We start from the raw sequence: 18,379 nt of genomic DNA on the forward strand, positions 1-18,379 counted from the left end.
GTCATACTCCATAGCACAATGTAAAGTCAAGGAGCTGTCTCATCTGGCTCAATGTTTTGTTGGTAGTCTTAATATTTAAGGCATTTAAATAGGGTTGAAGGTCAATCATTGTGTCACTTAATAGATGACAGGACATGGTACCTACCATACAAGCCCGAATATAAGATAACCCCTTCTTTTTCAAATGAGAAAATCAGAAAAGAAAATATTTGACAAAACTGAATATGTTATTTACTTCTGGGGGCTGTAAGAAAAAAAAAAGTAAAAACTGTACTCTAAAGAAATAATAATTTTGGATGTGGTAAAATTATATAGATGTCAACATGACAATTTTTAAGTAAATATACCAATATTAGTCATGGAAGCCTCTTATCTGTTCCCTAAAGACCCCCCCTTCCCCGGGACATGACCACAGATCCACAAGGCTACAGGGCCATGACCGACTAACATAGCAACCNGGTTCTCACGGTCTCTTCGCTTGTGGATTTTTTCCTTTCTGCCCTGAAGATGGAGGCGATACGTTCCTCCGAAACGTCGGTTAACACCACATCTACACTGTGCCACATCCCAGAACACTGCTTTCTTCAAGTGTTAATATGGTAATATTGATTTATTTATTCTGCGATTGATGTGTTGACCTCCATATAATAATACCACATACTGATACACAACATGATGCATACAACAAAGGTAATAAATTTGAAATTTAATACTTTAAATACGGTTTTTGGTATTTCACAAATATATTTGGAATTGTAAGATTTGAGGCTTTCTTCATATTTGGAATCAGCAATTATAACTCTTCAAAATTATATTATTTATATTTATTATTCAGGACTTAAAAATAAGGTGACCTCTATTTTCTAAGAAGTGGTATTTCAAAAAATAAAACTGGCCTTGTGTTCAGGCTAATTTAGTACCTGAATTGAACATTTCAATCTAATCCATGATATGTATACAGTTGCCGTCTTGTAGTGCACTCAATTTCACCTGTTACTTCACGACATGTTTTGGCAACATAGTGCCATCATCAGGTGCCCTAATTACGCTAATCTATTTCATTGCTTGCCTTTATAAAATTATTTAAAAAGTATTTAAAAAGTCCGTATTTGTCAACTATAATAAATTTACACACTAAAACTTGTTAAGATTATTCATCTTATGTGTCATAATTAAAACTTGCGTGTGGTTCTTCCACTATGGGGGTCTTTTTCTTATATTCTGTGTAAACCGTGTCTTGTGATGTGTGTTCCCTTCTTAGCTGCGACATCCAACATTACGACACTCGCAGCTAAGAAGGGAACACACATCACAAGACACGGTGTGACAGTCCAAACCTTTTAAAACTCTTCAATGGACGCTATGTTCCTCTTTAGCCATTTCAATAGAGTGACTGATTTTTGGGGGAGACCGATCCATTAGCAAGTTATGATTTTGCTTTTCGCATCTGCACAGGAACAACTGCCTTGTTTCGTTACCAGCAGCTTGGGTGACCGCAAAAGGGATGCCGCCATCACGAAAGGCAAGTCTATAGTTTGCCGAAGATGTAAATTTTGTTTAGCTGATAGGGTAGCTGTTATAAAAGTGTCTTCGGAAGGGTGTAATTGGACCCTAAACTAAGAAATAACCGCTTTCACATGTGGGGTTCCAGGTTCAATATCTTTGGATCTCTTTATTCTCAAAGTTCCTTATGCGATTGTCTAGTGCTGATGGTATGATGGATTTGGCAGTTAAAATCAGCCAATAGGAAACTATTCTTGTCTGGGAGAAAGGCCGTCGGTTCAAATCCTATACAGGGGATGAAGCGACGCTCCCGCAGAATAGAGTTGGCAGAAGGACTTGGCGTTTAGAATTCATCAGATGCAGACGTCATTGGGCTGCACTCTCCAAGTTTACCTAAATTTATCAGTCTTTATTTGGTTCGATTAATCTTTGATAATAATAAAAGGGACACATTACTCCGTACTTGCTAATAAAGTTATCGTGTTTGCTTCTGAAATAAACAATTTGTGGAGAGCAGAAATTTCTCTCAGTGGACTAGCTTTAAATGTGCAGTTTCTTCATAGCCTCAGTTATTACCGTGACACGATCCTGAGAAGAGTCAAGTGGTCTACCGAAGCTGGCAAATAAATAAATAAATAAATAAATAAAAGATAGAGAAGGGGACGGTCACAAGAAGTGGCGCCCAACGGTTACAAGAAGTGGCGCCCAACGTGAGCGGTTACAACGGTTTATAAAGAATATAAGAAAAACGACCCCCATAGTGGAAGAACCACACGCAAGTTTTAATTATGACACATAAGATGAATAATCTTAACAAGTTTTAGTGTGTGTAAATTTATTATAGTTGACAAATACGCACTTTTTAAATACTTTTTAAATAATTTTATAAAGGCAAGCAATGAAATAAGTTAGCGTAATTAGGGTACCTGATGATGGCACTATATTGCCGAAACATGTCGTGAAGTAACAGGTGAAACTGAGTGCACTACAAGACGGCAACTGTATATATATCATGGATGAAAATCAGTGCAACAGGACGCTAAAATACAACATTTCAATCTAAGCAGTATTCTGAAGGTACTGTATTCTATTTAGGTGACACTGTCATCAGTCCCTTGTAATACAGTATGAAAGTCAGCCCAGAATACATATTACCAAAAATATGTGAAAGTATGGTCAAACCTACAACTTCTTATACAGTACACTTGCCTACATAAGAAATTATGACTGAATGAACAGTGTTCATTTGGACATCCAAATTTTGGGACTTCAGTTCAGCAGTTAAATTTACAATTACAAATTAATGGTCTCATTCCTCACTAATTAGCATTTACCTAATAACTTTAATTACATGAAGGAACTGGTACCACAAAAATATAGAAGCAAAATGTCCTGACATTAACTTTAACTGGCAGTATTCCAGTTCCTATGACAGCTGCTCACAGTGTCACAACATTCAAGACTTTGCAATAAAAACATGCTAAATACAAATACTTTCTTGTATTGGGATGAGATGGGATGCTATCCTGCTTCCTTCTTCATGGACCTGACATTATGCCATTACTTTCATGCAAATTACATTCATTTCAGGCTAACATGTAGCAAACCAGCCTAATTAAGTGATATCTGGGTTCTGACAGTGATGATTACGAAGAGTCCCATTGAGATGTGGTGCCATGTAGTCTGGCAGAAGTTCAAGGATATTTCCGAGGAATTTACTGCCTCCATCTTCAGGGTATAATAGCAAGACAAGCAAGTAAAGAAGCAAGTAGCAATATCGCCTCACTCTTACCAGACTACAAGGCATTACATCCCAGATAACGGAACTCTTCAGTCAGCAATGTAAGAACTTCAAATTCAGTTGAGTAGTAAGTCTCTTTTTTCCAGAGTGCTCAGCTGTTGGGTCCTCTGGTGATATAAAGAGCTAGCCATGTCTCTGAGAACTCTGGTGAGGATCTAGTAAGGATAAGACCGAAAACAATGTAGCTTCCATAAAGATGCATAAGCTCCACAGATTAAAAGGAAATTAAAGACTTGCCTAATCATATCCATAAAATGCGGAGTCTAAATGACACATAATTATGGGAATGAGGAATGTTAAATTCTTCTTCTTCTGGGTAATAACACCATGTAGTTTCACACATGGTTACCAGTGTTTCAGAGGGGCCTGTTACATCCATCTTCAAGGTAGATGTTGTACATTTTAAATCACAACAGTCACACTCTGTCTGAAATATGCCTTTACCTTCAAATCTTTGAAGTAGGTCCAGAGCTGATCTGACGTGAATTGACCCTTGTACACTACTGTGTACAGTGACAAGGAACAAATGTAAAATCTTGTCCCAGGTCGTGGAATTTGATGAGTAGCTCTCTTGCGCAGAACAAATACCTAGTGTTGAATAGAAAATGATATTAGCTGTGTGCAAACACATTCCAGTAAACAACATACAGCAGATGCCAGATGCTGTTCAAAAAACTTACTGGTGATATGTATTGCAGCAATTCCTTAGGTACATTCAACGTACATATTTTTATGACAGAACTGAGCACTGGGGATGTAGTGGCCATATGACAGATAGCAATAAGTGTGGCATTATGTATTTTGTATGGCTTTTATCTACAGATAAGGAGCCGGAGTAGCATAGTCAGTATAGCGACTGGCTGCAGGCTGCACAATCAAGGGGGTTGGAGTTACAGAGTCCCAGTAAGGTCAAGATTTTTCTCTTCTCCATGTCATCCATACAGGCTCTGGGGTCCACCCAACCTCCTATCCAATGGGTACCCAGGGGAAAGTGGGATGAGGAGGGCAGGGCATGTAGCACGAATGAGGGAGATGAGGAATGCGTATAGGATATTGGTGGGAAAGCCAGAAGGAAAGAGACCACAGGGAAGACCAAGGCATAGGTGGGTGGACAATATTAGAACGGATCTTAGAGAGATAGGATGGGATGGTATGGATTGGATAGATCTGGCTCAGGATAGAGACCACTGGAGGGCTCTTGTGAACACGGTGATGAACCTTCGGGTTCCATAAAATGCTGGGAAATTCTTGAGTAGCTGCAGAATTGGCGGCTTCTCCAGAAGGGATAAGCTCCATGAGTGAGTGAGTGAGTAAGTAAGTAATGCAAAGTGCTGCTGGCACATTCACTCATGGAGCTCATCCATTCTTGAGAAGCTGCCAATTGTGCAGCTACTCAAGAACTTCCCAGCATTTTATAGAACCCGAAGGTTTATTACCGAGTTCATAAGTGCCCTCTACTGGTCTCTATCCTGAACCAGATCGGTGCAATCTACACCACCCCATCCTATCTAAGATCCATTTTAATATTGTCAACCCACCTACGTGTTGATTTCTTAGTTGTTTCCTTCCTTCCAGCTTTCCCAACAAAATCCTCCTCTCCATATTCGTGCTACATGCCCTGCCCATCTCATTCTCCTTGACTTGATCGAAGAGGCAACAAAGTAGACTCTATGAGAAGAAATCCCTCGAATATCGATGTATGAGGCTCTATATAGCTTTCTGTTTAGAGGTATCAATGTGCTGATGTCGTAAGGCTGGATTTGCCGTATGTCGGGATAGGTCTGTACTGTTAATAGCACAGTGTTGAACATGCAAACATGTTTAGCAATTTTATGGGAATCTTGAATTTATGAACCATTCTGATGCGGCTTATGGCCGAGGAATGCTTGAAAACAGCTGTGCCAGAGCACTCTAAGACATCCCAGAATCTCCGAGGATAAATCTACGGAATACAAAATGTAGAGTCTTACAGTATATGCTTTTTAACGCTTCACTGTGGTTGTATTTTCGTAAGGTATATTTACACAATATGCGCATCACATGAAGTCTGGACAGTTTCCTTTCATTTAGAAAATGCACGGTTAAGATTTCGTGACACTAATATCACATTTTATTTATTTGTCCGTTTATTTTTGGTGGCGCTTTCAAGAAGTCAGATAATATAGCGTCGGATAATAGGGCGATTAGTAAATAATGCACTGGAAAGGATGGGGAAGGAAGTAAAAAAATCTCCGTGGCCTGTAGTCCGCAAGCGAACTATACCGACCGAGCGACCGCCGCTTTTCGGCAAAGTTAGTGCTAACTTTAGCGGATAGATAGTGTCGCGTGGTCAGTGCAACGAATCCCCAAGTCCGCTAGTCTCGGTTTTCTACACCAGAGCCGATATTTCCTTGAAATAGCTCCTCAATTATGGGGGAAGGAAGTGGTCTTGACGTAATGTAAGGTACTACAGAGGCACGCCCACGTGGTTTCTATCGCTAAGGGTCTTATGTAATAACACTTTATTGATCAATGGCTCCAAAGCGGCAAGGTAAGTCAGCAGCAAGGCCGGAATCACTGGATATTTTCAACGAGTATGCTTAAAACACCCGCTGTCGGATGTCTTGCAAGAAAGCAATTTGGACATGCTCCTTCTACTACAACCGTCACCACCGACTTTAACAAGGCAACTAACAAAAGTCGGCCAATATAATGATAACAATCAAATCCCAGAGACGGGAACAGAGCCAACTCCTGCAGCGTCGTGCATATAAAATATGTCCAAGAAAGTGGACGATGTCCAACAAAAATATTTTACGTTCAAGCACGTGCGGTGCGTTTAGTCAGAGAGATCATTAGCACTGGAAGTTCAACCGTACTGTGAGGGAGTATAGCCAACAAGCATGTCTGTAAACTTAAATGCCTGCAGAAACTCGTCATAAATTACTTCTCACATGGTATAAATACTTTATATAAATAATTTATTCTCCAGGCAATCCAGTTTCAATTTTAATGGTTCCATCTTTTCTCTGCAATCGCTATGCCAAATGTTTTGTACGTTACTATTCATAAATATTTCACTTCACTTTAAAAGCCAGTAATCAGTCAGGTTGCTCAGTAAGTTTCAGGGTTGTACTTGAGGGACACTTAATATCCACTAGCAGCCGATCATAGTAGCCGCGCGGTCTAGGCATGAACTCTCTTCGCTTGCTCGATCGCTGGGAACGTGGGTTCGAATCCAAATCAAGGCATGGATGTCTGTCTACGTTTGATCTGTGTATATGTTGTCCTGTGTAGGTAGCGGTCTTGAGACGGGCTGATCCCCCGTCCAAGGAGTCCTACCGACTGTCTCAGAATTAAAGAAACTGAAGAGAAAAAAAGTTTCACGGATGCCCTATGCTTCACAGGGAGCAACAGGAAAAGAGAGAAGCATCCAGTACTTGGTTGAGGGGCTATGCTACAGGCCGGAAAGTCGCGGGTTCAAGTCCCGATGAGAGCACTGGATTTTTTTTTCAATTGACCTAATCCTTCAAGCCGCACTAGGCCCTGGGGTTCACTCAGCCTCTAACAGAAATGAGTACCAGGGATCAATTAAATAATTTTCCTGGGGAGTAAAGCGCGACCGGCGCGTAAGGCTGACAACCTTACCGCCATCTTTGAGCCGATTGTATAGATAATGTGGGACTCTCAATGTCTCACAACCCTATGGTCCTTCACGGCCTGTTACAGGGATAACTTTACTTTTACTTACGGTCTGAGATAATGTTCATTAAAAATACATTAATAAAGCCAATGTTCTAAAAACTACTCCTCGTGTATCTTATAATACATATACTCGTTTATACGTGGTAGAGTCATTAAGTTCGTGGAATGTGGTTTTATCGCATCATATTACAAGGTATTCACATACACTTACACAGATCCACATCAGCCCTCAAAGTAGTTGCTGTTGGCCGCTATGCAAGATTACCAACGTTTATATAGCTGTCAAAAACACTGCTGAAACATATTGGCAGTAAATTCCCGTACGGAGTCTCTTGTGGCATTGACGAACTCTTCGGATGACTGAAATCTACGACCACGTAGCTTTGCTTTCAAGCGGTGAAACAGAAAGAAATCGCATGGTGCGAGATCAGGTGAGTACGGAGGGTATGGCAAAACGGTGACCTTTTGCCTTGCCAGTTCCTCTTGGACAAGGACAGAGCGATGTGCAGGGGCGTTGTCGTGTAGCAACAGCCAATTCTTCCTACTCCAAATGTTTCGCTAGGGGATTTGCCTAGTTTCTGGCAGAACTTTATGTTTGCACGCTGTTCAAACTGCCACATTTTCGATCTCCGCCACTTGCATTTAACTGCAGTTCACAATAGAGGTCGTAGTTCTACTGACACCGTTTGCACACAACTGCCTCCTGCTGTGACGAGAGATGAACCGACAGGGCATCATATCGTACCTCAACCTATCCGCTGTAGTGCACTGCAACGACGCTTTGCGGCCAGTCCACGAAATTATTGACTGTGGTAGTTTATGTAATTATATTTTACAGGGGCTCGCGGTAGCGTAGTTAGTTGAGGCACTATGCTACAAGCCGGAAGGTTACGGGATAGAATCCCGATGAGGTCATTGGATTTTTTTTCAATTTACCTAATCCTTCCAGCCGCACTATGCCGCTGGGGATCGACTCAGCCTCTAGCAGAAATGAGTACCTGGAATATTCTTGGGGGTAAAGGGCAGCTGGTGCATAAGGCTGACAACCTTACCGCCATCTATGAGCCGATTGTCTAGACAATGTGGGAACCTCAACAACTCACAACCCTACGGCCCTCCACGGCCCGTTACAGGGATACCTTTACTTTACGTGTTATATTTTACATATGCTTAATTCATGTCGTAATTGTAATCATTTCTATACAGCTAAATATAAAAAGGCATGTACTGAAATACTGTATGATACTTGCTGGAATCCATATATTCAGAAAACTTCTGTTAGACAAGTGAAAAAGAAGTCACATAAATACTGGAATAAATTTAACACAAGTCCTTAAAATATTAAATTCTCGCATTCCTGGTGCATTAAGAGTCTGGATTCCATTCAGCTTCAGGGCGCTGTCTGTTTATATATTCTCTCAGTAGAGACAACGTACTTTATGCTACACACTCCGAAAATACAAGTTTTCTAAACAGACGGCATAAGTAAGCACTTTGAAGTCTCCGTTTCTGGTTCGTCTACGTACAACGTCTTTGTTTTCTGAAGTATCCCTTCTGCTTGAAGCTCTCAATTGACTTCCAAAACGGGTCTAACGCAAGGCCAAGACTCGCCTAATTCGGCGATTTCGCACTCACCAATTTTGAGGGTCATTAGTCACAAAATCAAGCCAGGAACACGAGATATACAGAATAAAAGTATTCACTGCACTTGCGCCAAGAATCCCGAAGAAAACTGCCACAGGCCACCGTAGCTATTGGCACATTCTTCACCTAGTGCTCTGTCACGGTGTAGCATTAATGATTTGTTTTCCAGATTGCTTCGTGCACTTGTATATTTCCTACATCCACAGTTCTACCTATTGATGTGAAAAGGGATCTCAATTGATTTCTGAGGAAAATCTGTTTATGAATAACCTTAAACTCTTCAAAGTCCTAATATAAATTAGACATTTTCTTTTCTATTTATCAATTTAATGGAACGGAACCAATTACCAGCCATGACATTTCGGCTAGAATGTTGGAGGTCGAAGCAGAGTAGGACAACAGCTTGGGATAGAGTCCATTTATCTTGAGTTAAAAATGTTTTTTCCATCAGAATATTACTCCAAACCAGGGTCACTAAACATCGGATGTTTATATACACTGTGCAAAATATGCTTTATATCTTAGTTACTTACTTACTTGCTCATGGAGCTGAGCCCTTCTGGAGGAGCCGCCAATTCTGCAGCTACTCAAGAATTTCCCAGCATTTTATGGAACCCGAAGGTTCATCGCCGTGTTCACAAGAGCCCCCCAATGGTCTCTATCCTGAGCCAGATCTATCCAATCCATACCATCCCATCCTATCTCTCTAAGATCCATTCTAATATTGTACCCAACTACGCCTTGGTCTTCCCTGTGGTCTCTTTCCTTCTGGCTTTCCCACCAATATCCTATACGCATTCCTCGTCTCTCCCATTCGTGCTACATGACCTGCCCATCTCATCCTCCTTGACTTGATCATTCTAATTATACTTGGAGAAGAGTACAAGTTATGAAGCTCCTGATTATGCAGTTTTTTCCAACCTCCTGTCACTTCATCTCTCTTCGGGTCAAATATTCTCAACACCCTGTTCTTAAACACCCTCAGTCTCTGTTCCTCCCTTAATGTCAGATACCAAGTTTCACACCCATACAGAACCAAGGCAAAATTATAGTTTTGTATATTCTAATTTTTACGTTTTTTGACAACAGACGAGAAGACAAAAGGTTCTGGACTGAATGGTAGCAAGCATTACCCGAGTTCAATCGCCTCTTAATTTCCTCCTGAATCAGGTTTCGATCTGTTATCGTTGTTCCCAAATATCTGAACTGTGCCACATTTTCAAAACATCTGTTTCCTATCTTTATGTCATGATTTTGCCCTGCCTTTTGGTGACGAGACAGTAACATATATTTAGTTTGCTTTATATCTATCCTATAAAAATTACGAGCATACGGAAATGGGCAATTCAGTGATACGTAATGCAGATTCAAGTTGCTGATGTATCACCCCAGGCTCAAGTCTTCACTATTCTAACAAGCTACAACTTGCCTTCCAGTAATGTCAGCATTTTCTCTTCTCCACTTTCTGGTGTGTGTGCCGTTTTGTATGCTGAGTAGGGTCTTTCAGCGTCCACAGATGTGACAGTGCAGTATTTCAACATTTCCTCTGGAAGCTCTTTAAAGTGTTCTTCATGTATATTTCTTCACAGTAACGGCAGCCTTTTGCAGTGGATTTCCTTGCATAATGTCGCAGTTCTGATCCACACTGACCACATATTCTGTACAGACAGGTTTCACTGCAGCTAATACTTTTTCAGTGACATCCAAGATTACATTCCAGGTAACGTCAATTGTTTCTAGCTCATTTATTAACAGTGGTATAATTCGGATTTTGCTTGCTGGGTTGGCATAGCAACCGTGGAGATCTGAGCATCAATAAATGGTAAAAAATCATCAAAATAATCTAAATATAATACAGTGGCATTATTCCACGTTCCTCATCAGTCGAGGATTGGTGACTGTGGCAGTTTATCTCTGAATATCTCAATCTGAAGAGGCACTTTTACGAACAGTCTGGCTGTGCTTCTTGTCAACATATTCACTTCTGGAAAATTTTCTTGGCTTTACTTGCTTCCTCTGTTAAGCTCGTTCGCTAAACAGGCAGGCATGAACGAGGTGTGGCTAAAATACTGTGGCATGTACACCCGTTCCTAGGCAACGACCGCGAAACAAGTTAACTATACGACAACCGTTGCTAATTAATGGCACTGCAAACAGTAGCCGTTTTTAGTCAATGGCTGAGTAGCGATCACGTAGGCACCTCAACAGACACGAACGCAACAACTGCATAGCAACAAATGAACGGTGTTTTCTGTGCGGTCCGTGCCCATATTTCATAAGCAGGGAAAGTTGGGCGTTAGTGAGAGTTGGTTGGTTGGTGAGTAAGTGAGATAACTGCTGGCGTTCAGTTGTGAGCTGTTGCTGTGAGAATGTGGTTGCTGAGGCCGGGGAAAGTTTGGAAACCCAGAGGTAGGGGAACGTCCGCCGTTGAAAGCCGCTACCAAGCAACGGCTAGTGAAGATGTTAATGTGTACACTAGTGTGTGTGTGTGTGTGTGTGTGTAATAGTGAACTGTAAAGTGTAGTCATGCGCTGTATATCAGAGTTCAATAAATCCCATCACCAATCCAAACGCCGTCTATAGTCACTCTATCACGTGATAATACACAGGCAGCGGCGTCTGAGAGGAAAATGTGAAACTTATTTTCTTCCCATCCTTCTGGGCATAACAGACGCAAGGTATCATTCACAACCAGCAACTATAAAATAATTAGTCCCCTGTAAGATCCGGCTGGCAATGAAGTATTGCAGATATCTTATAATACCTACGCAGAGGCCAAAAATATCTATAGATTCATCCACCATGACTCAAATTGGAGTGTCTTGAAGACTTGGGATTGTACCAACACGATGAGCCTGACTACATACAAATGGCGCCTCAGCGTGAGACATACATACGTCAATATTCGAAGGGAAAAATGTTCGCACATGAAACTCGTGAATGAGAACAAAATATGTATGAATCCATTTCCATTAAAATGAGTTACAAACATCATGTTAACTTCCTTATTAATATATGTTCAACTGACACTGGTCTCAAAGCGAAAGAGATTCTTCAAATGGCTTCCGCTTTATAACAAAGTGCTCGATTTGCATGTTTCTATTAACTACGCCGCTGACTTCCCATTAACAGCGGGGAGGGGATGCCTGCGTCGCGGTTATTTGCAGGTCTGGCAGTCAGCTAGCGGTCAGATCGATTGTCTCCCTACGAACCCACTCTATGACAGCTTTCGGTGGCCTTCATTCGAGGTCGAACTAGTAATGAATGGGTACACGACTCAACGCTGATTGGGACTGGTGAATGGGCGTATATATGGACACCACGCGTCCTTTTGTATTATTACACCCGCAGACTAGGGCCATGTATGTCCATCTTTGTAACTTTTGGTATTCTGTCCATTAATTTCTCATATACGTAACATATGGCAAAGTTGTCCCCGTGTTTAACAAATTAAGCATTACGCCATGAAGACGTACGGGGGACCCGATGTATAGACCCACGTATTCTTGACCTCGGCTTTGGTGGGAGGTGAGAGATCAGCTTCGCGTCCCGGCCGCTTTACCCCCGTACCCATTCGATAGGGGAGGGGGACGCAGTAGCGTAGTTGGTTGAGGCACTATGCTACAAGCCGGAAGGTCGATGAGGTCATTGGACTTTTTTCAATTTACCTAATCCTTCCAGCCGCACTATGGCCCTGGGGTCGACTCGGCCTCTAACAGAAATGAGTACCAGGAATTAATTAATTTTTCTGGGGAGTAAAGCGCGGCCGGCGCATAAGGCTGACAACCTTACCGCCATCTTTGAGCCGATTGTCTAGAGAAAATGTGGGACCCTCGACGTCTCACAACCCTATGGGCCTTCACGGGCTGTTACAGGGAGAGCTTTACTTTTTACCCATTCGATTGGAGGCTGTACTGTACTGTAATCGTAAAAGAAATTTGGGCTTGAGATTGTGACGGATTTACACGTTTTATATGATACGAAGAAGTGGTTTTTGGAGTACCGCTGTATGGATGTGCGAATAGGTAGGGTCTGAACGGTTGAACTGTTTTTATTCATATTTGGCATTCAGGAGTTAATCTACCACATGTCCATGGCCGATGAATAGGAACATTCTAATTCCAAAACTTGGTGCCCTTAAAATGAGCCCCCAAAAACAATATGGCAATTTTCTCGAAAACGGCTATAACGATTTCGATTAAATTTCAGCAATTTATCGAAACCATCTCTGGGAAAGAACTGACCCCTTACATTCTTTCGTCACGACACGAACAGCACAGAAAACAAAAAAAAAAAAAAAAAAAAATTGGANGAACAACAATGTAATCTCATAAGCCTGCTAGCTAAAATTTGGGGGATAGACAGACAGTAATGTGATCTCGTAAGCCTTCAAAGCCTACAGAATTTGAGGGGAATACAGAGACAGCATAAGCATCCTTTCATTTATTAATACAAGTAAAGTGGGCTATGAACTGCATCGTTAACCAGCAATGGTCTACCAAAGAAAAATAAATTTCTTTACCACGATAAAGTAACCACGGGCATCGTATTTGAAGAAGTATGTGCAATGTTTTGAGCTGATTTCTTTTTCTGTGTGGTGGATGAGAATTCGGGGCAGCTAGAATTAGAATTGGTGGGTCTCTCAAGTCGGCAGTCAAAGTGATGGTGTAGGAAAGACCATAGTGTCACATAGTGGTTTGTGAAATGTAGTAACAAGTTGGTTAAGTGTGCAATAAATCCGGCCACCAACCCAAAACCCGTCTATAAGTCACGCGCACCCCCAAATATGTGAAAATAAGAATACCGATGTAATTGTATGGGCAGATTATACTTCCATTTTAACATTATAAAAATTGAATTCTCTGCCTACAGTTATCGAACTACTGTATGGACAGTATTTTTGTTGGATATTATAAAAATGAAAAAGAAAATACAGAATCTTCCTCTACATACGAACCAGGTTTCTTGATAAACATACGCAACTCAGTTACGGTACGGTCTTTCTGATGACTTTCCAAACATTGAATAAATTCAGACAGAAAGTCAATTGCTAAGCAACGTGTCTCCTGCATAGAAGGACCGGGCTCACAGACTCTCAAAAGTATTGCTTTTAGCCCACTCTTCTTATTTCGTAAAAGTTAAAGGAGGCTTATGCGTCACCTTGTCGTCTCTGTGTGTCTCTCTTATGAATGACTGAACCAATCATTATGAAACTTGGCATGTACATCATGCCACCTGAACTCCTCTTAAACGGCGTACTCCATAAACCCCTCCCATCAGTCTGTGTGTCTGTATGTACATTTCCTTTGTCGTTATTACGCAACGGTTCGGTAAGCACGTTCTTGCGGCAAAGAATACTCATACAAATAATTGTTGCAGACGTCATTTTTATGTGGTCCCTGTCGTATCAAAGAAAAGTAGGCGATTAGTTCTTCGCAGAGCTTCTTGCTAGAAGTATGGCCAGTTGTGGCTCAGAGCTTCTGGCAACATAACCAGAAACGTATTTCTGGTATATCATATTTTCAAACTGCTACAACACAGAAACTCACAATGTGTACCGTCTGTACACATTCTGGCAGTTTGTTTAATAAGTATAACAGTCAGCCTGTATTACAGCGGGACCAACATTCATATGAAACGTCTAAGTTCGAAGCTTCGTAACGGGATGATAAAACAACAAACGCTGTTCGAGGCTGGGAGCGGTTGCCGGCGCCACCACCAAGATGGCTGCTTCTGAGTTGGTAGGGGGCATGGAAACTGCACAAGGGGATGATGGAACGAGGGGGATGAGAGATCACAGTCCCTGACCTTTCCACCGAATGACGTCACAGTGCGGTACAGACAGCGCCACACCCACATCAAAATGACGTCAAAACAAAAACTGCAGATGCGTAGCCCATGTATGGATTCTATACCTTAAGGGTTTATCCCTTGTGGTAAAAACAGTGCCTTGGGAAGGGTTAATGGCTCCAAAGAGAGAGAATGCGGTTGAGGTATGAAAAAGAAATTGGTGCAAATACACTGTCCACACTTCCTCATATACGACTGGCGTTAACTGCGTTTACCTTAGAAAGGAAACTGATTGCTGTTCGGTACACTATTGATGCTTACTGAAAACCGTCCGACATGTAAGGCCGGTTTAGACGAGACATCTCGCGTTGAATCCCTAGTGCTCCTGCCGTTACTTTCCTCATGATACCATGGGTGTTCTGAAATTACTTAAATGTAATCAAAATCGTCTGAACCCTTTTCGAGAAGATCGTCATTTTGTTTTTGAAGGCTCATTTGAAGATCTCCTGTATTTTATTATTCTTTGAGATAGAATGTTCATATTCAGCGAGCACAGACATGGGGCGAAACAAACTTACGTGGTACACTCATTAATTTCGTTGACTGTGGTTTTATCGCATCATATTACAAGGTATTCACATACACTTACACAGATCCACATTGGCCGTCAAAACAGTTGCTGTTGGCCGCTATGCAAGGCTGCCAACGTTGATATAGCTGCTGAAGACATTGCTGAAAAATATCTGCAAGAAATTCTCGTACGGCGTCTCTTGTGGCAATGACGACTTCCTGGGATGACTGAAATCTACGACCATGTAGCTTTGCTTTCAAGCGGTGAAACAGAAAGAAATCGCATGGTGCGAGATGAGGTGAGTACAGAGGGTATGGAAAAACGGTGGCCTGTTGCCTTGCCAGTTCCTCTTGGACAAGAACAGAGTTATGTGCAGGGGCGTTGTCGTGTAGCAACAGCCAATTCTTTCTATGCCAAATGTTTCGCTAGGGGATTTGCGTAGTTTCTGGCAGAACATTTTCGATCTCCGCCACCTGCATTTAACTGCAGTACACAATAGAGGCCGTAGTTCTGCTTACACTGTTTGCACACAACTGCCTCTTGCTGTAACGAGAGATGAACTAACAGGGCATCATATCGTACCTCAACCTATCCGCTGTAGTGCACTGCAACGACGCTTTGCGGCCAGTCCACGAAATTATTGACTATGGTAGTTTATGACAAAGAGGAATATAACACGCACAAAGCGGTAACGCTGTTGGTTGAGGCACTATACTACAACATGGAAGGTCGCCGGTTCGAGTCGCGATGAGGTGGGTTTTTTTTTTCAATTTATCTAATCCTTTCAGCCGCATTATGGCGCTGGGGGGCCGACTCAGCCTCCAAGAGAAATTATTACCAGGACTCTTCCTGGGGGTCAAAAGGGGTCCATGCATAGGTCTGACAACCTTACCGCCATCTGTGTGCCGGATCTCAAGAAAATATAGGAACCTCTACGTCTCACAACCCTATGAGCCTTCACGGCCTGTTACAGGGATAGGTTTACCTTTCAACTGTTCAGACTCTAACGAGGTGTATGTCAAATACATGCCCTGGCACACACGGACAGATGGCATACCAAAAACCATCTTTTCTTATTTGGGAGAGGGCCTCACGTCTAAGTCTATCAAAATATGAGGATTGACTTTTTCATCTCCACAACAGTCTCTCATGTATACTACGTATAAGAGGAGCTGCAACATACTTTATACATGTAAGATTTGAGGCTTTCACGGCGGTGACTATGAAGAAAGCAGTCTTCTGGGATTTGGCACCGTGTATATGTGGTGTTAACCGACGTTTCGGAGGAACGTATCGCCTCCATCTTCAGGGTAGAAGAAAAAGTATAAGAAATCTGCAAGCGACAAGACCGTGAGAACGGTANTACCTGAGACTGGGGTTAATGGAGTTGCTTGGCTAGCCGGTAAGTGCCTGGTAACTGCGACGCGCTTAGTGGCGACTGTGTTCCCTGTTTACTTAGCATTCCGTAATGCTATTCACTAGAACTGATGGCCTAGGCGTGCTCTGCATTGGAAAACCACAAAGCAGAGGAGGGAGCAACGAAACATAGAACATACATTGATGCCAAATGTAGGATTTGTGGAACGTTCGTTTTCCATGAATGCGAGTTGTTTTTATGTGCACAAAGAATCCTTGAAAGAGCTCCTCAATTATCCTCACGGGGCCTGAGTGAAAATCAGGTAGCGCCGTGAATCTAACCCGGACGTCTGGATCTGTAGCCAGGAACTCTTGACCACTAGACCACGGAGGGAATATTACCGATGGGGCTGTTCATTTAAAAACATCTGAAAGCCTAAATGCAGCGTTTTTCATCAGCCACCTCAAGTTTTACTTGTGGCCGTATCAATTCTACGAGGTTACACTGGCAGTGGTACGGCGGCAGTCTCACAACAATATGGCCGTGATCATGAGACATACTACAAGAACTCTGGCTTTGTTAAGCGTACCAGGTTCAGTATTTCTGCTCGAGTTTGTTTTGGGTCATAAGGAATATTCCTTCCTGACAACCTCACCACTATTTCGGCCTTGTTACAGTTCGAAGCCTAATATGTTTACGAGCCGAAGGAAATAGTTTTTGAAATCGTAGGCGTTCATATCACTGCAGTAATCAGGATTTAAGGATTTCTTTTCCAGGGCAGAAAACTAGATTGTATTCATCGAGAATCCCAGTTTCAGATGACCTGCTGACACGTTTGGACCATTCCTGTCAATAGAATCTAGCTATTCAGCTTAATCTACCTTTCATAAAAAAAATAGACTTCGCTGCTTTTGCATGAGGATACATAACGTTGATATAAGTCCCAGAATTACTGGGTTTCCGGACTTTGTCCATCGTGCCGTATTCTAAAAATTAGAAAAAACCAGTGATTTGAAGTTAGCTCTTTCTAAGGAACCCAACAGAACAAGATGTCTCCCCCTCATCTGAGGACGGAAGCAGATCCTTTTTCCGAAACATTGTGTTTTCTAGTTTTTAGAATACCGGGTAATGGACAAAGTCCAAAACCTCCAGTAATTCTGAGTGTCATACACCATTGTCTGAACTCTAAAGAGTTTACTTATTCGACAAGTGTTCCGCGAGATTCTATGCGACAATTAGGATTCAGTAAGGTGTTCCAGAGGTTGCTGAAACACTGGAGATTCTCACCACGCCCACTGAGACTTCGTGTGGAAGTGAACACTATTGCGAACTGGTGTTACCACATTTCAATAAATTCATCTCCCATTTACCTGACGTTTCAGGGTTTCCTCATCCTGGTCGCCGGTTACGAATACTTGTCGCATGAAGGGCTCGCTGTTGCGCGCGACGTCCCCGATGCCAGCACTGTCAGTCGGCACGGTACGCCAGCACAGCACCTGAAACCCGAACGCACATGATACATCGAACTTGACAAGCATCCGGGAGGCTTATATTACATAAGGAGGGGAGGGGAGTGAAATTTACTTCCAAAGGAAAACAAACTCCGTGGTTTTAGTCCGCAAGCTAACTATACCGACCGAGCGACCGTCGCTTGTCGGCTAAGTTACTGCCAACATTAGCGGATAGAGGGTGTCGTGTGGTCAGCGCAACGAATCCCCACGGCCGTTAATTTCGGTTTTCTAGACCAGAGCCGCTATTTCCTTGAAACAGCTCCTCAATTATCATCACGAGGCTGAGTGGGCGCCGCTCCAGACCCACTACTTCTCAAAAACAATCTGGTAGCTCCGGGAATCGAACCCGGACCTCTGGATCTGTAGCCAGGAACGCTAACCACTAGACCACAGAGACGGTCTAAATAAAGGAACCGTAACTAATTACAGATGTGATTCTGAAACTGTGGGGCTCGTCCCATTTGGATATTTATAATACTAATTTAATGTTGACTTGACCACAACGGTTATTTGTGAAT

General features: G+C 42.2%; 1 protein-coding gene across 2 annotated transcripts in view; it reads right to left on the minus strand.

Annotated features, from left to right (window-relative positions):
• LOC111865708 (glutamate synthase [NADH], amyloplastic) overlaps positions 1 to 18,379 on the minus strand; it is a 141,191-nt gene that overhangs the window by 65,441 nt on the left and 57,371 nt on the right. For both annotated transcript variants that reach the window (XM_023853939.2, XM_023853938.2), the window contains exons 5-6: positions 17,721 to 17,846; positions 3,749 to 3,892 (exon numbers count right to left, since the gene is read on the minus strand). In XM_023853939.2, the coding sequence (XP_023709707.1) occupies positions 3,749 to 3,892; positions 17,721 to 17,846 (270 nt within the window). The remainder of the gene's footprint in view (positions 1 to 3,748; positions 3,893 to 17,720; positions 17,847 to 18,379) is intronic.

The sequence above is a fragment of the Cryptotermes secundus genome, unplaced genomic scaffold (assembly GCF_002891405.2).
Source record: "Cryptotermes secundus unplaced genomic scaffold, Csec_1.0 scaffold19, whole genome shotgun sequence".
Taxonomy (NCBI): domain Eukaryota; kingdom Metazoa; phylum Arthropoda; class Insecta; order Blattodea; family Kalotermitidae; genus Cryptotermes; species Cryptotermes secundus.